The sequence below is a fragment of the Photinus pyralis genome, unplaced genomic scaffold, assembly GCF_008802855.1.
Source record: "Photinus pyralis isolate 1611_PpyrPB1 unplaced genomic scaffold, Ppyr1.3 Ppyr1.4_LG5, whole genome shotgun sequence".
In the NCBI taxonomy this organism is placed as follows: domain Eukaryota; kingdom Metazoa; phylum Arthropoda; class Insecta; order Coleoptera; family Lampyridae; genus Photinus; species Photinus pyralis.
The window spans coordinates 43477176-43502478 of NW_022170596.1; the positions used below are offsets into that span (position 1 = coordinate 43477176).

Below are 25303 nucleotides of genomic sequence, written 5' to 3' on the forward strand. Positions count from 1 at the left end.
CGGCGCACTAATTAACCAAAATGTAATGCTATTTGGTATGGTTGGAAAGCATTTTTTCCGAGCTTTCCAACGACGTATTACACATGAGGGGTCACTATTTAATATTTAAAAGTTGGGGTGGCTGGGGCGCAGGGGGTTGGAGGGGGTGCATCGTCAACTATGTCATTGTGATTCCCCCTCCGAATTACCGAAATGGCTTTTGATTTTTTAAAATATCTCGTTTATTTACTAAGACATGGGGGGTGGTAAGTTTTCAAATTGCCACCCTGTATATTACCTTTTATAAAGCAAACAGAGACAGACCTATTATTTTCAGGATTTGATTGAATAAGGGCTTAAATAGGGATGTAATTATAAATTACCATTATCTATTAGTGTGATAGAATCCTTGGTGGGCAGAAGAAAGGGGGTTTTCATTAAAAAAAATAAAGTTTTCTAATTTTCAAAAATACGAAATGTAATAGACCTCTATAAATAGGAGGTCCTCAGATCATAGGCGTCCAGGAGTAAGGTGGTGTCCGCAGGCAAGGTGCATGGGTATTGTTTGGAATCCGTCTAAGCACATTAAGGGAGATAGAGGAATTGTTGTCGATCATATTGTTACGTAGACAACGTCAGGTGGACGTTATTTAGGTTGAAATAATACAGAAGATGATAACGGCTCACCCTGTATATGCGAATGTTTTAATTTTAATTCTGGATTCTGGAGGATTTCATTACGAATAAGCACAGAATTGGTTTATTTCATCGGACTTTGTTATTTTAGTGTCTGTTTTCCATTTTAGAATTGTTTTTAATCGCACAGTGTTTATAATGCGTGTAAATTTGTTTATTTAAATTGTAAGATAATGTTAAAAAAATTAAGGAATATCTGGTCGAATGCATTTAAGTACTATCTGGTCCTGAGCGATAAGGAAGTTATTATCGCGAAAGTTGATTTCAAGACGCTGATAACAAAGGATGCAGGTTCACGATTTCTTTTACGCGTAATTTTGTTATGGAAGAGGGGGCCACCTCAAGCCTTTCGTATTGGTGTTGCAATTGAAATTCGCGGAAGTAGGAGTATGATGGTTTGGTGGAAGTGGTGTTCTTCTAAATGACAAATATAAGGAAGAGACAAGGCTATTGATCTCGCGACGGAAAAGGGTGGTACGTATCTGTACGCTAATCTTGTCAAGTAATTGGCCTTTTTGGTTATTTGAAGACGCAGTTTAGACTAAAGATGTCAACATATTATTGACATTTTTTAACCTTGAAACGTAAAAATCCGGTGAAATCTCCAAATCGAAATTTGGAGTGATTTCAATAACCTCCCAATTTTTTATTGGTGAGGTTAAAATTTCATTATCTCGGCAAAACAATACCGCAATATTTGTGTTATACAAAAAACCGTGACGAGTCGATGAAATTCCTCTCACATACAACCTGCTAGCGAATTAAATGGCAAAGGCCCCACTTTATCTTGCAATTTTTAATGAAATTGAATTTCTTATTGATATTTCTTGTAATTGAAGCGGCAAAAGAACAATGTCCTCCAGGCACATAACCACATAAGAAACTTGAGAAGGAATTAATAGTGGAACCAGTCGAAACAGGCTTTCTGTTTCGATTGGCTTCAATTAAAGAAATGTTCTCCCACATATTTTAGAAGAATGCACGAAATGTAAAGTGAGTGGTAAATAATGAATAGAATACTCGTATACTGTTTGTGGGAATAAGCGGATATCAAATTTTTATGTGTACGTACCTACCTACTGCAAAGTAATATAGACGCTTGTAAAATGTTTTTTTTTATTTTCATTAGATTTTTTACGAACACATTGCGAAAAGCTCTTGATGGACTTTTTGCGTATTTCCAACAAAATCCGCTTTATGTACGCATTAAACGGAACTAGCTTTTGCAGCTGTAATACTTGTGCTTTATTTAATAACATCTGTAAAACCTTTCGGAATGCAAGTTTTAAGTCTATTACACATCGTAGTCATACAATAGCTCAAGCTCGAAGTGGAAAGGGTAACTAATGCATAATGCAACGGAAATGGGACGGAAGAGCAGTTTTTCTAATTACTCGATGAGAATGGCAGTGGGGTGGACTTTTACTAGGGGGTGGTTTAGGCACAGGTGCCAGATAATTGTTTTCGTCGATTTGTAGCGCTTAGAAAAAGGGAAGGGGGCGTATTCAGTGTTCGGTGGCGTTTACCACGTGCAGATCCCACTCCAGCCAAATCAGTTTGAAGCTATCCTTCGGAAGGAGCACTTCATCGGTTTTCACGCGATGCGCTTTCAGCATGTTCATTCTCGCGCGCGTCAGTTACACAAAGTATACATGGATGTGATTTTCGTGGGCGATATCAATGTTAATTTTTGAAATTTGAACCTCAATTCTAGGATTTATCACCCGTGGATGCACAAATATTGAAGCGTGATTGATAATTTGTGCAAATAGAAAATGTCCGGAATAAATAATACAGAGTGAGAAAGTTCAAATTTAAGTTCGTGAGAAACTATGATGTTAGTGTAGTTCTAATTGTTGTACCACCTAAAAAAGTGTAAACCCGTTCCGGTGAGTACTTATCTGAAATGAATTATCGGGCCTCTTTTCTCTTCGCCATTGTGAGTTCTTAGACATTGAGCTACGTGTATTAATTGACGATTTCATGATCCCTTTTCCAATCGCCGGCTAAAAGCTGTGGTGTGTGAGTGTAATTAATATTGACCGACACGTATACTAAAGACTAGCTTCCCCCGTAGTGTTCGCGCTCATTGTTTTTTTTCTAAAAAAAATATATGGTATCCTTTTCAGGTGTGTAATTATTGGGCAATTGTCATCGCACCACGTGTACGACAAAAACTAGACTGTCGGTTTTTTACAAACGCGTGTGATTGTCCCTATTTTGATGACGGTACGACAGATGTTACTTAATTATTGCTACTAAATAATTATACCCTCCATAATTCGGCTTTTTTCTTCTCATTAATGAGTTAAATGCCGCTCAACGCCTTTTCACAAAAAAATTCAATGGCCAAAATGTACAAAGTTTAAACGTTAAAAAATGTGCGACCATCCATCTTATTGTCTGCAAAAATTTTTTAATTTCCTCGATTTTACGGGTCCAATCAATCATTCTGATGTGTCCCTTTTGAAAGGCAACAGGCTATTTCTGTTAGATTTCGATTTCACCGCATTCCTTGTGCCATCTGGAGTCTCTACCTGTCATCTTTTGCCAAACACATTGTTTTTCATTTTAGGGTATTTTGACAGTTTATTCCTAGACAATTTTCCTCGCAATTTTCTTTATCTAAATCCACCGGATGGTCTGAAGTGACTATGATCCCTTCGAAGGGATTTCAGATTGAAATGTTAGCGACACAGATACCAACAATCCAACAAAACAACTGTTAACATTTTAACAATACGTACACATAAACGTAATATTACACACTCGATTGCACAATTTTCAAAATACATACTAAAACAGAAGCATTAGCAACGAAATGGAAGTTGTCCGTTCAGGATTTAGTCGATTTTAACTCGCAGCGGAGATGAAAAGAGAATTTTGTAAATTGTAACCATTCTTCTAGAAGAAAGTGATTGAAAATTACCGCCGAAAAACGAAAACAAATAAAGTAAATGCGTGTCTGGCCACTTGCACGAAATTAATGGCTTTATTAGTCTTTGAAAGGAAGCTGATATCAGGAGAGCACATGGAGTTTCCTACCAATTATCTCGACAGAAAGCAAGACAAGAAAAGTACAAAATTAAGTGCCTGTGTAATCTGTTTTGTCGCCAATGAAATTAGTGAATAAATCTGAACATCGTGTTGAACTAGTTTGCAAAAATTGTTTCCTATTGTATTAAGGGAGCATGACATATTATTTAGATTTTTCCCACTTTCCAGTTCTGAGATCTATTCGATCCTTAACACGTATAAACGGAACCCTTAGTACCTAATTACCGCGTTTCATTTTTGAAAAATGCGCTAAAAGTCACATTTAATACCTACTGAATTTTAAAAAAATGGCGAACCGACTGGAATTCTCTCGGGAACCCTTTTATTTAAAATGTTGTAAAAGCCGAAGTAAAATCTAATCAATTTTATCAAATTTTTATAGTAAAGATTCCCCAATAAGGAAGTAAGCCTACGGTGTTGGCATGTTTAAAACTGTGGTGACTTTTATGTATAAAAGATGAAGCTCCTTCATAAAGTTGCTTAAGAATATAATTTAAAACAAAAAATATATATAAAAAATATATAAAATTGTAAAATATTAAAAATATATTCAGTGGGATTTTTTTTCGCATATATCATCGATAAACAAAAAAGACATATTCGGTAATAAAGATAATAATAGATGCCGTAACACTTTTTCAAATCAGGCGGAGTTCCGGATACTGTATGTAACAATATCAAAGATTAAGAAAATCGGATCTCAAAGCCTTTTTTTCTTAATCTTTGATATCACTCAACCCCATTTAGAGGAACGATGGATCATGTTAAAAAAAATACTGTATCAATAAAATGGCTTGTTTTCTGGGTTTGAGTTTGCTAGGAATAGATGGCTTCACGAGCTCGAAAGGAAAGAGTTCACTTATGTACTCATTCGACGCAAGATCTATGGATACTTTTAGAGCATGAATGAAAATTTGGCTACCACGGTGCTATTGATGCCTGCAAAGAAATTTTGTTATTCGTGGTTTCTATTACCTACAGATATGTTTCTTTTATTGTAGCAATTCGGTTTGTTTTGATGCTCAAAAAAACACACAAAACCCACATCCAAATGAGAAATAACCTGGTGGCATTCAACTACAAGCAAAACACTAAGTTTTAAGTAACCAATGTGCTGTACTGATAATCTTCGAAAAACTTTAAAAATTCTTAAAAACCGTCATCGATAAAAACTCAAAAATGTGTTAGGCTTGCCCTTAGAAATATTTTCAGATAATCATGTTGGTAAGTTCCTGAGAAAATTGCTTACAAACGAGCGACAAACACGGACGGCCGGACAGAAAGTCCAAATGACCAAAATCAGACAGCACAAGCTATGTTAATATAAATACAAATGTTAAAAAAACCAAGGAGAGCTTCAGTAATATTAGAAACTAAAAAACGAGGAACGTGGAAGAATTAATCAGTAATTTATATAGTAAAATCATTATATTCACTTGTCTAAAGAGCCGTATTACACGTCTGGGAAATATAACGAAAATTATCTTGAAATTTTGCTTGATTATTTTCATGAAAATTTTCAGTATAATTCTTTACCGTGTAAAACAAGAACTTGCACCATGATAAATTTCGGAGTAATTTGTATAGTAAAAATATAGACCGCGTTCTATATTTCTGGCAAAATATGAGAAAAAGTGCGCGGAAAATTGCGCAGATGCCAATAGAGAGCATGTTTATTTTTATTATGATCCTACCTAACCTATAAAAGCTTCTATTTTTAATTCGTTGTTCAGTAAACCCAATGTACCCTTATGTTTTTGGCCTAACCATCTTTTTGCCCAAATTTTTCTTCTCCTAACATTACGTTTTCTAACTTTATACAGTAATAGAGAACCAACGGTCACCACAAGTAGCATTGATAACTTGGTTACTTTGTCCATGATTTGTCTTGATAAACTAAGAAAAATAAACAACAATTTAATTGAGGTTATTTACAGAGAGGTTATATTTATTTTATGTGACGCGGACGAAACAGTTGCCAATTATGAGTAGGATTCTGTAATTCTGTACAAAACTGCGCATGCGTATTGAAATAAATCTCACGAAAATTTTCTTTAGTGTAAAACAGGATGCCATTTTGATAAAAAAATCATCTGAAGAATTATGCGCGGAAACTTCATCTCGAAAATAATCACATAAAATTTCAAGATAATTTTCGTTATATTTCTCAGACGTGTAATACGGCTTAAGATATATGGTGAAAGTCTACAGAATTAACCAAAAAAATGCAGCTCAACATACCAAAGTGTCTGAAGCTCAGGGTGGGAGGCAAACATTTTATTTGCACGTTTTAAAGGATAACGGGGATATCTTACAGGTATATTAGTGTATATTATCATGTTCCATTTACGAACCTTTACTAAAATTTCCATTTCCCCAAACATTTTCATAATATTCGTCAATTCGAAAATATTAGTTTGCGATCGTTATATTGGAAATTTGTATTTATGTTCAATGTATTTGGAAAAAATAGCAAAAACAAATGAGTGCTTTTGAGAGAGGAGGGGGGGGGAATAATGGTATCGTCGTACACTAGCCAAAACGAAGCAAAGGGAAATATAGTGATAGTAAACCGGATAGGCGCCACTTAGTCTTCAGTAAATTTCAAATACTTACCGAATGTGGGAACAAGGCAGACTAAAAGCCGTTTTACATTACACAATAAATTGCACAAGAAGTTGCACAATTTTTGAGCCTAGAAATATTGTGTAATATCAAACGGAAAATTGTATGCGATATCCAAATTGTTCAAGATATTTAGAACATGCTCTATTTTCATACAATTTTTCGTTCAATTTCTCAAGTACGCATGCGATATCGTGTGGAATGGCTTCACACACACTTCACACTTCACAGCTGATCGCTGATGGTGATGAGTAATTATTGTGTACTGTGTTTCATACCGTTATATTACTTATATTATCATTAAAACTTGAAATTTGAGATGTCGTGGTCGAGTGATCAGATATCATGTTTGATTGAAGAATATAGGAAGTATCCAGTTCTTTACTTTGTTAAACATAAAGATTATCATAACAAAGCATTGCGAAATGGTGCCCTACAAACAATTGCTGCAGCTTTACAAAAACTGCCTGCGTTTCTTCGTTGCAACCATTTCTCTTGCCAAGTTTTACGGTTTTTCTTTTTTAATTTTCTACACTGCCTTTCTCTAAGTTGTCTGACCAGTAATACAGAACTTACAACAGCAACAGTGATTAAAAGTTTTTGCTTTAAACTACTCATTATGAAAATAAAAATAACAAACAATTAAACTGCGCATGATCATGTACAATAAATTTTGTATGTATATCAAACGGACAAACTTCGCACACAACATATTTCCTACAACATTTTTTGTCTAAAAAAATTATACAACTTTTTGGCTCATTTATTGTGTAATGTAAAACGGCTTTAAGAGATCCTTGTTCTGGCCTCGCTAAGCTAAAGAAATAAAATAAATGACAAGGTAGATCACAAACAATGATTGTTGTCACAATCGAGGGTAATTTAATAAATCATCTCGAAATATTACAGATGGTCACTGTAATGCTTAGATCTCAAATGTCAACATTTAAATGTAACTCAATTTTTAACAAGAAGGGAATCAAATCCTAGTCTGGAAATTATCAAAATTAAACAGGCTTCCGCAGAAGACAACGAAGCAATAATTGTAAATGACTTAAACAAATATATTAATTACAATTCGATTGCATCGAAAACCAGTATGTAATCAAACGTTATATAAAGGAGTAGTCGAAAATAAACATTACCTTTAAAACTCTGGGCGTAACGGCTTTTTGAGCTCAGAAGGGCGCTTTATCTGTAACAGGTAACAAAACAAACAAATAAGAAGGATAGTAAATAGCGCGGCAAATAAATATTACGGAAGCAGTGTCGAACGTCTTAACACTAATCAGGTATCTATATACCTACTGAAACCGTAATTACCACTTAATAAGAACCAATAATTCAATTTACGTTAACTACCTAAAAGCAAAATTTTGTTCGGCAACTATCGCCCGTGCAAACCGGTAATATAAAAGCATAATCGTGACGACGTTAACTTTAAGAAAACTACTACTGCACATTCAAAAACGAGTTGAAAAACTAACATGAATTTTCATGATGAGACAAGTACAGTAACTAAAAATCAAGAAAATTTTACCGGTAACCACTATGGCTGCAGAATCTTCCATAAAAGGAACATGTACAGCTTGTGAGCATGACAAAATTTAAGAAGAAATCCACTGAAGTGCAGAAAGGTACATAGCGTGAACTCTACTCTAGCGACAAAATAGTGAAGTAAGTCAATGAAACCTATAACACTCGGACGGCGTCTACCGGCAATAATAAAGAAACTAAGGTAATAACAACTCTACTACAGAACTAACTTATCATCTAAACTAAACGGGTTTACGTAGAAAATCCATAGATGGCGTAAGAAAGAAGAACATCATTTAAGCGTTGAGTGAAAAATAGTAATTTAAGTGACGGTATATTTAAATTATGAAGGACAAGAACATTACAAACTTTTAAAAGGCAAAAGGAAGATGCGGAATTTCATTGTGAGTTAATTAAAGAAAGCATTTTATGCCTGGCCTGCAGGAAAATAGTATTGAGTGTTCTTTCACATTTAAATTTTTCATTAATCCTAAACGGTGTAGATATACAATACAATCGGAAAAAAACGTCCCCCTCGGTTTTAACACACAATGATATCTTGAAACACGTACGTGAATAATACTCTGCTCGAGGCTCTGGTCAAAGTGAAGCGTCATTACTTGACGAGCATATCAAACAATAAAATTGTCACTTGATGCGACACCGTTGTCTTTTGGTCTTGAACGAAACTTGTAACTTGGCACCCATACTCGCACCCATATATACGAAAACATTTTCAATGTTAAAAATTTTCCTTTTCCACTTGAAACGCATTAAAATTGGAGTTGCACGGAAACAAATTCGAAGATATACAGAAAGATATTCAATGTAAATCGAGGAAAGCAAAATCGGCAGTGCAATGTAAATCAATTACGAGTATGAAGATCCCCTAGGCGTGATGGAACGCGCCATGCACTTTTTCACAGCGTTGCGAAATAAAGCGTTTTTTGTTTTAGTTTTCCATGAATGGTTTGTTCATTTTCATTAACAGTTGTTTTCCTTTACTTTGATGTAGAAGGATAGAGTACGTGCGGATAGAAAATTAATTACATTAGTCTTAATGGAAATTGCCTTTGTGCAATTTAGTTTCTACTTGCATTGAATGCGTGTTAAAATTGTGCCCTTAGATTACATGCCATCCGTCTGTATCAATTATTGGTATTGGACAGACTTTCAGATAAATCAATTAAAATTTGTCTCGCTTCTTCTGATCTAGGTTTCCAACAAGAAAACCTCCTTGAGTTCGCTCATGAGTTCAATAAAGTTATAAGACCGCACAGAAATTAGTCGCATCTACCTTAAATTTTTACAGACATCATTGCGAAAACGTGACAGTATATTTACTTAAACCTTGAATAATTATAGTGTCCGAAATTCAGGTTACAAACGACCTTGGGAAATGGAATATCACGACGACGTGAGGCCGTAAAGTATTCCGAGCTTCGCCTGTGGATACGTATATAGGGACTCGACCATAAAATTTGTAAACACATCCTCATATTTACACGTTTATAACACCAAAGTGTGATTAAACATAGGGCGAAGGTGTTTTATGGGCTTTTATACGGCTTATTGTTTGAATAGAGGCATCGGTAAACATTTTATATTACTCAAATTGTCCCATACCCAAAATAAATCTAATGTTAATTTCCTTTACAATTCGTTTGAACCATTTGAGAGGTAAGTTTTGTTTGTGTTTGCACCCCAAAATGGAATATTGTTGTTTGTGTTAGTAATTTTTGTTTGATCGAAATGCAAATACTAATGCCTTTGTTTTTTTGCAGATGGTTTCGGTAATGTGCAACTGAGAAGATGGAAACGCTGTGGACCTTGTTTCTAGTGTGGTGTGTGTTGTGTCTCTACGAATTAACGGATGCAGCCAGGTGGGCGCATTCGGCGATGCTTAGTCCCGACTATAGGCTTCTGTGGTCGTTAGGGCCAAGCCCGCAAGACATAACGTTCGAACTTCAAGTGAGGACATTAGGTTACGTAGGGTTCGGATTCTCAAAGGACGGTAGAATGGCCGGTTCTGATATGATTGTCGGTTGGGTCGATCAAGGACAAGTATATTTTCAAGTAAGTCTAACCCTTTGCAAACGTGTAGTAGTTAATTTGTGTCCGAATTGGAGGAAGGCTACCTTTTTCCGTGCCGGGGACACGGATGTAATTGAAAAGTTAAATTAAATTGGGTCAAATATATGTTCATCCCAGGACGGAAAAGGGGGTGGAAGTAGACACGAATGCTTTGAGCGGCAAAGATACGACCGTTACGTGAAAATTGAACCCTCGAGTTTCACTATCCCACTCTATTTTCAATTATAGTTCTTTCGCCTACTTCACAGTTTGAACATTATTACTTAATAAGAAGAGTGTGCAGCGGCATTATTGATCTATCTGCAATGTCAAGAACGGATAGATTAAAAATTAGATTTTACTTTTTTTCATAGAAATTCAATCGCGAAGTAATCTTAGACTCTTCGGGAAAAGAACCAAAAAACAAAATCGACTTATTCCATTACCCTCATGCTCACATTTAACATGCAAACAAGATGCCTTTGAATTGTACAAAATTAGATCCTTTGAAATATATAGGTATTTGCATCGGATTTAATATGCATCGAGAAAGAAATGTTTCCAATTTAATATACCCCGCATTCCTTTGGAAATTGAAAAATTTATAAATTTAGTTATACTTCACTTTTTGTGTTTCCGCTGTGCCTTTGCTTACAAATGTCAATTCGATTCTAAATTCGAAAGGAACGCCCGCGGACATTATTTTTGCCCTATTCTACAATTTGAACACTACCGATGTATTTTTGGTGTCACCTTTCGAACGAAGCGTTCGAATCCATTTGATTACGCGGGGATGACAAAACATATTTGGGGTAGTGGATAATAATCAACTCTCGTTTCATATTTCGCAGTATAATGACACGTGTCAGTGTTAGATTGCTGATAGGCCATGTCAGATGTCACTGATAGTTGACACTGTGATTGAAAGTATTCAATAAACAAAAGATTTCACAAATCTCTCCGATTCTAGTCGTTTGAGTTAAGTCTTAATTGTTTATTGATACGTGTATTGAATATCAGTACACACTATGAAATTAATGCCACATCGAAAGGTAGTAATTTAAATTTGTGTTAAATTTATGTGCAAAGAAATGTTACCGCGCGTAATCAAGTATAATTCAACTATAATAACCAGGTATATGTTACAAAATAAGAGGGCAAAAAGCGAGTAAAAAAGATTCTCGGGAATCTAAATTAATTTCTAAAAAATTAGTCTACGTAATAAGAAGCAAATCTATTTCCTATACAGTGTAAATTTAATTACATACGCTGACGTAGGTTTTTATTTATTCACATTCATTATGGTTCGGTAAATTTGTTCATTTACCGTTAGGCGAGAGTTAGGTAATGCATATTATTCGCACTTTATCGTGTTAAAAATGAAAAAGTTACCAAACGAAACTTTATCCGTTAAAATTAAGATTGTGGGGCATGATTGTAGGAAGTTTTGTCCCCAAAAATTGACCCCTCCCCGCCTCAGTGAAACTCGCCTCACTGGTGAATTCACCCACGGTAGAATCTCCCATGGAATATTCGCCCCGGGAAATTGGACCTCCAAAGAATTCCTCATATTAGTCACTTCATGTTTGTTGCACTACATTATATTTTAGGTGCCATAGTTACTCTTTGGATTATAAGAAATTTCCCCCAATAAAGGAAGTACGTCCGCAGGTAAATTCGCCTCCGGGAGATTCGAGCTGGAAAGGTTTTCCTAGAGAAGATTCACCACCAACATATGCATCCCCGACAATTTCGCTCATGGGGATTTGACCATCGCTGGACTACTCTCTCGACAGGAATTTGCTCAAAGGAAAATGTACCTACGTTCAGGAAAGTTTAAAGGGGGCGGGGTCGTGAAAATAGGTGTATGAACTGATTCTTAAATTTTGAATCAATTTCGTACTTTCCGAGGTACTTTCGTATAGTCGTCGAACATAAGAAAGAGACCGGTTCCGCTTTGAATGCTTATAAGACGTGAAGTTAGTCTAGAAATATATGCGCGCGAAAGTGATTCTGGTAAGAGAACTCAGGGTCCACTCGTGGAAATGCCACTTTCTGAACATTTTGCCCCCACTATCAATCCAGGTTATATCGACTTTCCCAGAAAAGTCTACTATTGATCTCTTCACGCGTCTTGTTTTTCCCAGTTTCCGATACTAACAAAACATCATAATTATGTTGCCTAGCCGTTTGGTTCCCTAATTTTCTGCATCTGCTTGTTCAACTCTAATACACTCGAGTTCTTTCACCTTCTCTTCGTATTTGACACACAAATAAATATAATGTACGTACCTAACAGGCATTAGAAATTTCGACATAAAAGCTAAATGAAGAATAATTTCTGAATTCCGTCATCTCAAATTGGGTTGGAATATTAAGAACACACGCTGTTGTCCTCCCCAATTAAATTTATATTTCTGCAACTGTAATACCATAGTAGAAATATAAATTTAATTGGGGAAGACAACAGCGTGTGTTCCTAAATGAAGAAAAAATCAACTCTGCACATCCACCATACATGAATGCGATTCGATAATTTTCTATTCGCTTGATGGACTGTGTGACTTAAAGAATCTTGCATACTCTACCAAAGAATCCTTTGAATATTTTTTTGAGGTCCTATATCTTATAAAGGACCTTTCCAAACATTCCAAAAATTTTTGAAACAATTCTATGAAAAATGTGCGACCGAATAGGTACGTAAAATTATGGACACAGCACATAAAACGAGTGCCATTGGCTGGGCGATTCCGGATTTTTGCTTGGGAGTATAGGTGGAGTTAGTGCACGGTTTGCCAGAACGAAATGATGCAATGGCCATCGATTATTCGGGCATAAAAAGAAACAAAAATGTAGACCCAAGATAAGATGCTACAATTGCAATGAATTTGGGCATTTTTCTAGGGACTGCAAATTGAAAAAAAAAATGTGTAGAGAATTATTGTTTTACTAACTATCGGGTGTTCGAGCGCCTTTTAAGCTTTTTATAAATCCATCGAGATCCCGCTTCGCTAAAAGTACTCGTAATATCATAGACCTTTCGGATGTTCAGCATTATACCTGTAGTATCGTGCTATTGCTGCAGCGCTTAGTCTGAAAGCTGAAAGCCATTCCTGATAATTTGTGAATTTCCTTCAAATGTTATAAATCGATCGAGATCTCGACAACAAAATACGGGGCTTTAAGCATATGGTTCGTATGATAGAGTTATGCCTGCATCGATTACTCAGCAAGCTGCAACTTTGCTGAAGTCCATAATTTATTAATTTCGTTTTTGTATTAAGACAAAGGGCGCATATAAATCGATCGAGATCTTTGCAACGGAACCTCCTATAACCTTCAGGAGTACAGCATTAGGTTCGAAAACTAAAGGCATCATTGCCAAAGTTGATAGTTTATGAATTTCATTCCAATCTTGTCTTTTATATATTTTCGGGCATTGTGGATGAACGGGATGTCGGAAGGTGGTACCGAAAAAAGGAATGTGGTAACCCCGGACGCAAATTTCCGTTCCCTATACAAGATGGTGATCAGTGGCACAAACTCGTATAGGAAGTAGTGAATGTATTTACATACCTATCCTATCCGATTTCGTGATCGTGATCAATTATGTGTAATGTGAACATTGCACTATCCTCATTTGCATTTTCAAAACATTGGAACCAAGTAATAAAGGGCATTTTGGATACAGACAAAAAATAATGAAAAGTATGAAATATTTTTCGATTTTTTTGGATCTTGGTAATTCCGTTGGACAATCCAGCTTGATTTTGTAACTTTTGAATAATCTTTGATGCAGTTAACTGCAACTACTTCGCAAAATTCGGGCCTAAATTTTGTTCGCAGTTCTACATTTTTCTTTGTGTCTTCTTCACTTCACTTCTTTTATAACTTGACACTGTTTATCAAATATGCTAGCAAATCACGAAATCGGATAGGATATGTAAAAACATTCACTGCTTCCATATCCTATACGAGTTCGTGCAACCGATCACCATCTTGTATAGGGAACGGAAATTTGCACCCCGGACAAGAGCTGAGTGATGGTGGAGTGAAAACTCAAATGTGCGGTACAAAACTATACAAATATATTTGATTAAGATACTGAGCGACCTTCATTTTGCAATCTACTTACTAATAGAATACTGATCTACCACACAAAAATGCACGAAGTCCCTCGATCTTAGGCGAGAACTTTGATAATTTTTTAAGCAGCGTTTGTTTATTTGTTGAACATATGAATACCTTTCTTGGGATGGTAACATGATAACCTGAGGGGTTAGATTAATTATTTACCCTCTTTGAAAGTTTGAAAGATTTATGCAATTAACAGTAATTGTAACTTGAGGAAAGCAATTAATTCCTTAAAATTGTTCGTAGAACTGACGGATATTTTATACCTTAGGTACATTCACTTAGGTGTTAGGTAATCGAACTGGATGGCTTATAGTTTGGCAAAGCTCAGCTCTTTTTGATAGTTTGTTTGTAATTCGGCATCATTTTTTTGACGTTTCAAAATGGTGGAAAAAACCCTCTGCTGCAATATAACCTGTTTATTAAAATATGGACAGCTCAAATGGCAGGCAAAGATCATGTACCTTGAACAGGTTAGTTTAAACACATAATAAAACCAGCTAATTAACTGCAATTATTGCAGTACATGCGCCATAATATGCCTACAATGCAAAAAGTACCAATTTTAACATTTACGGTTAGTTACAAGGCATTTTTTTTCTTTTTTTTTTGAAACACGTTCTCGCCAGGTATTTTTTAATACGTTTTATTATGTCAAAATGAATTTGAATTTATATCAAAAAATCTACGAGCGTGTCTCGTATAATGAGAGGAGACGTGGACATACAGAAACTTAACACAGCAGGTGTAAGAATCAAGTTTCAAAGTTGTGAAAACATTTCATGCAGATATAATTTCTTGTGATGAAAGCTTTAATGATGTGCCTTGATATTTTGTGAGGCGTGTTTAACGCAATTCACGTGTAGATTGCCGGACAGAAATCGGTATTTTGGTAAATTTTTATCCGTTGAGTTAACCCTTCATTACGTATAAGCGAGGCATTACTCTACTCTGTTATTAGTTTAATGTAAAGCATCAGATATCGAGAGTTGGTATTTATTTAGCTACTTTACGACCGAATATGGATATGGGAATGTCGGATTTTGTTATACGCACGATTCGTAGCGCGATACACATTAAACAAAGGTGCATTTGCAATGAAATGAAAATATTAGCATACTCTTTTAGATGACATTAAAATGAAATATTATTATGGAACTTGTTATGTTAATGTTAAGACGAAACGGTTATGAGACCCGACCGGTCCTGTGAGGCTGTGTTTATAGTAATTTATGTGATATTCTCAGAGATAATCTCGTCAACATGCCCCGCTGTTTCTATGTTTTCTATCCCACATTCCGAGCCGCGAGTCATAACAGCAAATCTATCAGAGGTTCAGAGCCAGAAAACTAATCTTTACATGCCGGACAACAATCGTCGTTTATAAAGGGATTATGTCGTTCGCTAAACATTCTCCATTGCGATTTCGGAAGCTCTCCATGTGACATCCAATTGCGTGGAGATGTTAATCGAGCAGTGGCTTTCAGTTCTATCGGTCGGAAGGCTACATCTGCAAGATGCATTTAGATTGCATAATGTTACTTACACAAATGCCGGTTTTGGGGCAAACCAAAATATCAACATCTGCATTCTGTAAATATGAATTATTCAGGATGAAATTGTTGTAAGTGGTACGCGACCAAAAAATCGCCTTTGTTTGTCGGAAAAATTGTATTTGGGATGCAATGGAAGTTTCCAGCGGCGATTAAAAAAGGTTGTTTTCAGAAACTAGATTGAACAAGTTTATACTCGTACATTTATATTTTACGCTTACATGCAACGTATGATTGTTGGCAGTTTGGGTATGTGCCAACTATCTGCATTAGGTTTTAATAAAGAAATGAACTTAATAAGTAGCTATACTTTATTTTATTATCTCACTCTGCACAAGATGTTTTAAAAATAAAGAAATAAAGATCACCCGCCGGTATATGAATTATGGACACTCATTTGTGTAATTTCGTGTAATAAAAATTAATGAGCTGAAAATAAAGTTAATCTACATTAATCATGGAATGGGTATCCCTTTACCTAACCAACAATACTAATATTTAGTATGTGTGGACATCTGTATGCAGTAAATCCAAATGTCACACGTGATTTTCACTTACAGCAGTAATTATACAAAACTAGAGCAAGTAGTTAACTATCCATTCCAGAAACTTTTTAAGTCGCAATGTGTTTCAAATGTCAAGTACTAACATGCCCCAATTTTGTGATTTTTTGTAACGATGTGACCAACTGTTCGTATTGGTTTCTTGGCTTTCTGATGATATTTTTAGCACCCCAGGAGGTCACTCAATTACAGTAAACCGTCCAAGGAATACAAAATTAACTATCCTCGGAAAATTCGATCACCACCTAAGTGTTCGTCACCATTTGCTTTCCAAAACGTTCTGTCTTTAGAGTCTGCTCCTAAAGAACGCTTCACGGAATATTCGCCCCATCCTTGGAATCAAATACATTTTTTAAAAGACAGAAAAATTCATATTACGGACGGCGGCAAATGTGATATTTCCCTCAGTTGGGTTCTCGCGTTCAATAGTGCATTGGTTAATCGCTTTCTTGGCCTCACCGCGCTCGGCACACTTACAGAATTCGCTCGCCGTTAAATGAGCACATGAAATTCACTGTCTTTACGAAATGTCAATAATATACTCGCTTTTTCTTTTGAGAATAGTCCTGCGAATACCATTTGTAGTATTTTGGAATATTTTTGAGGTGCTGCTCCACTCATGCTAGTTACGCTTTTTAACACCATTCGAGCAAGCGCTCGTGGTATTAATCAGCGTGACTAGCATTCGTGACAGCACCTCAAAAATATTCGACAATACTTCGACTACTCATGGTATTATATATATATGATAATCATAAATATAAGATACAACAAAACGCGAGCAAAATTAAAAACAATTCGTGGCTAACTAGAAAACAAATCGCTGGCTAAAACGCTAACAAATTTCCTCCTGAATCGATTGATGTAGAAATTTTCTCTCAATTGTCCGATGTAGTTGACCGATCTTCCCTACTCTATAGAAGAAGGGAGGCGTGATCTATCTAATAGTGGAACGTGCTTGGATCAACTCGTGTAGATTTAAAATATTCGCTTGACGATGACGTGCTCGTGGAAAACTTATTGGTGAGGACGGAAATTTTGTTACCAATTCGTAATTCGAACATCCAATTATCACGCCCGCCTGCCATCAACTGGCATAGGTTTCACATCTGGAAAATCTTGACTGCAACTGCCGCTTAGTTCTTCGAATCACCTCTATAGATAATATAGACGTTAACTTTGTAGAAAAACTCCTGAGTCTAATTGAATTGTACATCTGACTCACCGTAAACACAGTAAACACTTCAAGTGCGTCCGCTCGCTATTATTTAATTTAGATCTCTTACTTGTACCTTTCATTTGGCAACACTTGGTATGCAGCAGTGTGTTTCAGTGTTTCCAGACTTAATTATTTATATGCACATAAAAAATACTTACGGTGCTATTTATTAAGAAGTATACATAGGGATTTACGTGTGTTGTTTTTCCCTATGTCTACTTTTAAATGACAAAATCTCTTCTGAAGGGCCCCTAATTTTATGCATCCAAAATGATTTCTTAAAACAAATAAATATCTGGCTGCCATACTAATTAATTTAAATATTGTTGCTTTGGCTTCACAGAAAATAGACTCTTCCGTTTCTTAAACCATTACCGGCACTATACTAATTCAAGCCAAAACGACAATATTCAAATAATTAATATGACAGCCAGATATTTACTTGTTTTAAGAAGTTAGTTTGGTTGCATAAAATTAGGCACCCTTCATAAGAGATTTTGTCAGTTAAAAGTAGACATAGGGAAAAACAATATAATGTAACTATAGGTGTATTCTTTTTACATTATAAGTGAGGAAATCGACTAACTTAACTAAGACAAACTGAGCTGAATTTATCTGAGTCAATTGCTCGCTAAAAAGAATATCTTTTTGGTACAAGCAAGAAAACATAACCTTAAAATGTTTGTTGATGAGTGATAATTAATTCTTTGTCTTTTTTAAATGTTAATAGTCACATCACAACTAACTGAAAATAATATACACTGCATTGAATGAATGGGTACTAAAGTTTATTGTTGACATTTTTACACAATTATAACCTCAAACTTAAAATTCCAATCCGGCTCAATTTAAAACTCTACCTAACAGCAAGCTCAGTTGGGGTAAAGGGGGAGGTAAAATGTCTTAGTTCGTCTCAGTTGTTGACAGCTAAAAAGAATAACTTTTCTCAATTAGTAACTGAGATAATCTGAGACGCTCACTTAAAAGTGGTAAAAAGAATACAGCTTATGTCTACTTCTTAATAAATAGCACTGTTTATAGTGTGTTTCGTATAATGTAACTGATTCCACCGTAGTTTGACCTAGTTTCTTTTTTGTTCTTTTTGATATTATTTTATCCCCCCATAGTGAATTTAGACACCCAATCACATTTCTACCTTTATGTATCCTATTTTTTAGTTCAGTCTCCCCCAATCCCTTTTTATCAAAAATAGCGCCTGAGTATTTGAATTGTAGAAACTTCCAGCGGTGAAGCAGCTCTGGTCTTCGTTAATTTTATGCCCTACATTTTCTCTAATTTTATGATTAATTATCTTCCCATAGATCTCCCTAGGCTGCTAATCACACTAATTCCTCTGTAACTGTTGGGATCTCTTTTATTTCGCTTTTTAAATATGATTTTATCCTCCATGGTACTCTAACGAAAGGTCTAAACGAAACGAATTAATTCCTACCAACCATATTAAGAGCGAATATCTCGAAAACGGTTTGTCGGAGGAAAGTACTCTCAAAGGAAAAATGAATCGACTGGACGATACTGACCTATTGGTGAAGTCGAAGCAAATACCTTGATAACGAAGTGTCGGAGAGGGTACTCATAAAAGACAATCTATTGGTGATGTCAAAGCTTTCAGTGCAAATATCTGCAGAATAGAGTGTCGGAGGATTTTTAATGTATGTCAGGCAGCATTTAAATCTTTATGGGTAAAGAGCCTCCTCTCCATTAATCATCTACCAAGAAAGTAAGCATCAATGGCATGCTACTACCTTATAACCCAACGATTTACTAAGCTATTTCGGTAAAAAAATGCGTTTTATCTGCACAAGAGGTGTCCACAATTTAGACTTGTTTGTATTTTTTGTGTATTTTATGTATTAAGATAGACACGCCTGCTTTAGCCCTGTCCGCTCAAACTCTAACCAGAAAGGTATGTATAGTTCCCAAATTCTTCGTTTTTTTAGCCTTCTTTTTCGTTTTTGACAGAATTGCAATATGTATTTTTGTTTCCTCCAGTTCTGTAATTATTTCGTTTACTTTGTTGCTTATTATTATGTCCCACGAAGTCCGTCTCATTTTCCGTTTTATGTTTAATTGTCGTCTTAATGGTTTTCTGTCCTTGTTCCGAGGCAAGATATCCAGGGACCCCGCGACATGACGTCTTCGTGAACGAGTTCGTGAACGCGGAAGTAGGATTTGTCGATTGGTCTTTGGTGGTTTTTCCTAGGATTTTAACGCAGACTAGGCATCGAGACCGAGACCCATCCGACCATTTGGCACCCATATAAAAATATATTAATATTCCCCCCCCCCCCCCTAAATATGTACTTGACCAAGCAATATCTAACTCCATCACAATTCACCCTACAAAACATTTTGTAGTGGAAAAACATTTTGTAGTGGAAATTAACATTAACCTCCAAGAAGAAAACGAAATTATCAGCTCCGATAAATTCGTTGACGACGAAAGGAAAATTTACGTTTGCGAAAACTCCAGCTCTTGAGCAATTTCTCGCTCGGAAACCTTCATCCGTATTGGAATAATTGCTATATACTTCTATATCGTCCTTGAAAGCAGTGTTCTTAGGGGCACGCGCTGACACCACAATTCATTGTGAACCAACCTTCAATTATTTGTAAGTCATGTGCACCTGGTATTCTACTAATTTGATCTATTCAATACATAAATGAAGAAAATAAATAAATAAATAAATATAGAAAACAACTACAATAAATGTTCAAAGTGGCCTCCTTGACATTCTAAGCAATCACCTAATCGATTTCGAAATTAAATTGGACGGCGATATTTTTAAAAATATGACAGCTGTCAATTGTATCTACTACTCATTTGAACTACTCAATAGATTGATGTGTTTTTTTCAAAATCGAACATAGGGAAATTACATTGCATGCAAACTCCTATGTTCGCATTTAAAAAAAATTCACTGTATATCAATTTATTAATAGAGACGTATTAGATCCTAACTGAAACCCTAAAGTATGTTGAAATGGTGCGCTACTAGACGGACATCTGAAACGAACTTTAGTATACTTGTCCAGACGTTCCACTTGCGCTTTATGAGCACACTCTTCTGACACTTCGTTGGGGGGATTCGCTAATCAAGTTTCTTCCAGGCGTCCCAACCGCACTTTGTGAGTACTTTCCTCCGACGCTCCGCTCTTGAGATATGCGAGGAATTATAACCGATTACGGTAAGGGGTCGAACAGCAGGACTGTGGTTGGTAGAAATTAATTCTTTTTGTTGAGACCTTTCATTAAAGTAGGTACCACGAAGGATAAATACCAGTTCATCCCCCCACTCATACCCACCATTTTGATAAGAGGAGAACGACGGTAGAAAAAAATTCCTTTCTTTGATACTTTTAAGTAGTATACTATGAAAATAAAACTAGCCTTACCCACTAATTTCCAAAAGGAGTCGCAGAGGAAAGTTATAGTTTGTAGAAACCAGTTCCTTTGTATGGCACCTTTCATTGGAATACCGAGGAATGTAAAACATGTTCTTATTAACGTTACTTGTATTCAAATTTATAACACGAGCGCGGATTTCACTATTTATAACTCCGCGATCGATGTTAAGACTAAGACTAAACACAATTCAATTTGATTAGTTAGCGAACAATAAACCTTCTCGAAAAATCTTAATAGCATAGAAAGAAGACACATTCGCTTTCATTCCCTGTCGCCGGTGAATATTTCTTTATTGATTCGATGGAAAAACCGGAACGAAAGTTCACAAGACCTTCACCATAAATCCATTTGGATTGATTAAAAGACAATAGGGCATATTAAAGGCGACATGTTTCGGCTAAAAGCTATCTTCAGGCCCTAGAATATAAAGTTTGAACAAAGTTATGGCGACGAAACTTACATAGTTATTAACCAAGTTTGTTAAAACCTTACATTTTAGGGCCTGATGATGACTTTTAGCCGAAACATGTCGACTTTAATATTGTCTATTAATAAATTCAAATTTTGTGGGGATGGTTTTGTGAACTTTCGCGTCGGTTTATCATTTTAGCCCATTTTGAGCATCCCGAGAGAATGGAATGGATAACCAACAAGTTAGAGTGGACTGAACCTCGAGAATATTCTAGAAGGATCGCTACAATAATGTTTATTGATCATGTCATCTTCTGCACTTTTTTTGTCTCATTGTATTCACCAAAATGCTTCTTTTAAATTTGGGGATCAGATCTCAGTAGAAATTGCTTTTAATATTGACGTACAGTGCCATTTTTCTTATCCACGCAGTGCATTCTACAAGGCATTCTACAATAATAGTACCTCTTCATTATCTCAAATGTTATTTATAGAACCTTTTGTATTAAAGAAAAATTGAAAATCTGAAATAAGAACTTGGATTAGATGGGCATTTAATGCGTGCGTGAGGAAGTAGGTCATGATACTACAAAAGTTGTAGTACCATGGTATAGGTGGAAATATGTGAACTTTGTACTAAAGTTACGAAACCCAGTCCATGATTCGGAAAATATTGAAAATATAAATTCTTGAAAAAGGCATCCCTGTATTATGAGTGGATGACCCCTATGTTGTATTATAACTTTATTTGTCCAGATTTTCGATGCTATGGCATTGTAAGTGTAACTGTCTACTTTTACGAGCCCCCTGTACTGAATGCATTTTATTTGCTGCGCTTCTCGTTTCTAATTACCCGCATTACACAAAAATATTAATTAGGGAAGCATATAAATATGACACGACACGTATTGTATGTCTTCCTTTAAGGGTTATTTACGATCGACAAAAAGAACCGCCCTCACTGAGCGTAAGCTTTACTAGATAACCCTAGATAAGGAATTGAAGTGGTCTTAAATATGACTAGACCACCCAATGGCAAGTGATACTTTTTAGGGATGGAGTGAACTTTTAGTAATTTTATTCATAACTTTCAAAGAATGAAGTTTTATGTTGTAATAATTCGTATTTATAATTGTAATTCCGAATACAAATACTTGAAAGTAATTTACATTCATTTCTTTACGGTTGAAATGGGTTTTTAATGTATAATACGATACAAGAATGTAAATCACAAAATTCTTGATAATTACTGTATACATTTGTCTTCTCAGATTTTTTATCTTGGTTAATGGAAGATTTCGTTTCAACTTCGTGTAAGAATTTGTTTACACAAATCATGAGCGTCTTGGAATGCTTAGTTTTATTACAAAGAGCCCCCGTGTAAGTAGTGTTCGGCGCGGGCTTTTTAGGGTCTCTAAAGACACAAAGTAGCTGCGACCAGATTCCGATCTAAATGCTTCGCATTAGCATACAGCAGCTATAAAGTACTGGCCACTGTCATAATAAAGAGTTGACTGTATTATTATGGATGGCGTCCCACGATTGAATAAAACAACTGCGGCCAGCTGCTCAACCCCCAGGCATTGTTCCTTATTAGAATATTATGTAAACCGAGTTGGATTGATTAAATATGATTGATAAGTATGTACTTAAAAGAGGCCGTAATTTTGGTTGATAAATTACAAACGATAACTGCTCTCCATTAATTAAGATCGTGTCTATTAGGGAATGTCCCAATCAGAGCCCAACACTAAGAAAATTATTCCTTTGATAAAAATCGATTTTCGCTACGGAAATGCCGTCGACAAAGGCGCTCATAATTAGCGTAATTAGTAACAGCGTCAAGAATCTTCCCCTTGACAACTACTTAGTGAATTTTAGCCATTAGCGATTGAAATTATTTATGGATTACTACGCACGAAATTAATATTAAAAGTGTTGTCGCAAACATTTCGCTTTCTCTATCGATTTAATTTGAACCTAAATAACTTTAAGATTCTTGGTGTTGCTTTGTAACAGAATATACCTACTAAATCCCTTTTTAATGAGGCCTCGAATTCCGTGCTCGTTATACATTGAGCTTCGAAAGAAGGACCCATGCCGTAGGCGCTTAACCTCAATCTACCTGACTTCTATGCATATTTATTAAGCCCTGCACAAGGGACAGCTTGTAATAAAATTACAGAAATTGGTAATTTGCTAGTTGTTGTTGGAGTCAAGATAACGACTTTCGTTATTTAAATGTCTTACCCGGGGCGTTGACATCTGCTGGTCGGATTAACATTTTTCTTCTACAATGACGTTTATGTTTAATTTAACACCGTCCAGATTCGACAATCTAATATTGAATGCGAGCTTATAATTAATAAGGTCGGGTGGATGCGGGGGTTATTTTACTTTATGATTAAAATTGAACTTGGCGAAACTTTCTATTGTATGGTAAAGTAGAAAGTATGAATAATACATGACAACATACGTTGGCTTAAATGGTAAATAATTGTAGTTAAAGTTGGGTTTACGATCGGAGAAGCATCCTTGTTGACAGTAGGACTTTATAGGAGCGCACATATATCTCCCTAAACGGCGGAGACGTTGTGTGCTTTAAAAATTGTTTATACGTTTCATTTGAAGAGGTAAAACAGTAAAACTTTACATTCTGGTTTAGATTCTCATCCTTTCAGATTAACATTAATATTTTGGTTGTGCAACCTTGACTGTTCTGACCGCGCATCTACATCACAGACTATACACTGTGTCCAGCTTAGCATCACAATACCTTAACAAGGCACGTTTTTTTTTCTGTCACATTTATGTCTAATACATACACAAAAGAAAAAAAGACACGTTAAAAACTTTTATTTATTATAATTGCGCGGGGTCACATTTGTTATACACCGCCAAACAGGAAACGTATCCTTGTTTGCCTTTGTAGATTCTAACGCATTCATCATTTCTATCGCGAATCGGCTGATTAATTTTAGATTTACGTCTTAATTTAATTTTTTCGAGGATTTCGTCGTCGCGATTTCTTGATTATACAAAGTAAATGAAGTGAATTTTACTACATCCCTCATTTAATTAGAAAATTTGCATTCGGTTTCTAATGAATTTGAAATTGTTTCAAATTAGAATTGATAACTTTCGTCACACATTTCAGTTTTTGAGTTCCAATTAGCGATGCTAATAAGAAATTTACTTTAATTTTGCGGATGGGTTTGCGACTTTGAGACAGAAATTCGCACTTTATTTCCGGCAGTAAAAATACAATATTGCTAAATGATTCCATGTTAACTTCATTGTTTTTTTTTGCATAAAGCATAATGTGTCTAAAATACTTTTTCCTCTCCTTTTTCTAAATAAGTAATAGGCATATTCATTTTCGAGTATACAATAGGCACCTGTTTTTTCAGGATTTCAGAAATGTACAGATTGTTCCGAATGAGGGGAATGAAGGTCAAATGCATAATGCTACTGAAATCATATTCGGTCAGTTTGAAATGTCTACATTATTTACAATGGAAATTATGGTAAAATCGTCAATCACGGTTGCTCCTCCAGCTGCATATTTTTAATTTATAGTTTTCGGCGAAAACGTATTGGTGAAGATGGCAATTTCGTTCTTCACCACGGAAATTGAATAATTATAGCTTCGTACGTAGACAAAATATTCTATTGCCACGACTGTTATGGCTTTGTAACTGACTAAACAGTCAAATTGTCGCCTGGCGTGAGGATGACCTTAATTGGATTAGGTCATATTGAAAGTATCGACTGATTTTTTTACAGACTAATGGTAGGTACTGTCAATGACTAAGACAGTGTTTTTTTTTAATTTTTCCTCTAGTTATAAGATAATCTTATAATTAGAGAAAAAATTTAAAAAAGAAACACCGTCAAGCCATTGGCAGTACCTACCATTAGTCTGTAAAAAATCCGCTTCATTCATCCAACCGTTACCTAGTTATATCCGTAGAAAATTCGTGAAAAACCGGCTAAGAATTGTTTTTTAAGGAGTTATCAAATGTTC

At 35.5% G+C, this 25303-nt stretch overlaps 1 protein-coding gene across 2 annotated transcripts in view; it reads left to right on the forward strand.

Annotated features, from left to right (window-relative positions):
• Window positions 1–2237: 2237 nt before the first annotated feature.
• LOC116171536 (MOXD1 homolog 2) overlaps window positions 2238–25303 on the forward strand; it is an 87305-nt gene continuing 64239 nt past the window's right edge. The window contains exons 1-2 of one of the 2 annotated variants that reach the window (XM_031488429.1): window positions 2238–2564; window positions 9678–9969. In XM_031488429.1, coding sequence (XP_031344289.1) covers window positions 9706–9969 — 264 coding nt within the window. In that variant the 5' untranslated portion in view covers window positions 2238–2564; window positions 9678–9705. Of the gene's footprint in view, window positions 2565–9449; window positions 9574–9677; window positions 9970–25303 lie in introns of those variants that run through there. The other variant, XM_031488431.1, reaches the window with a different exon arrangement.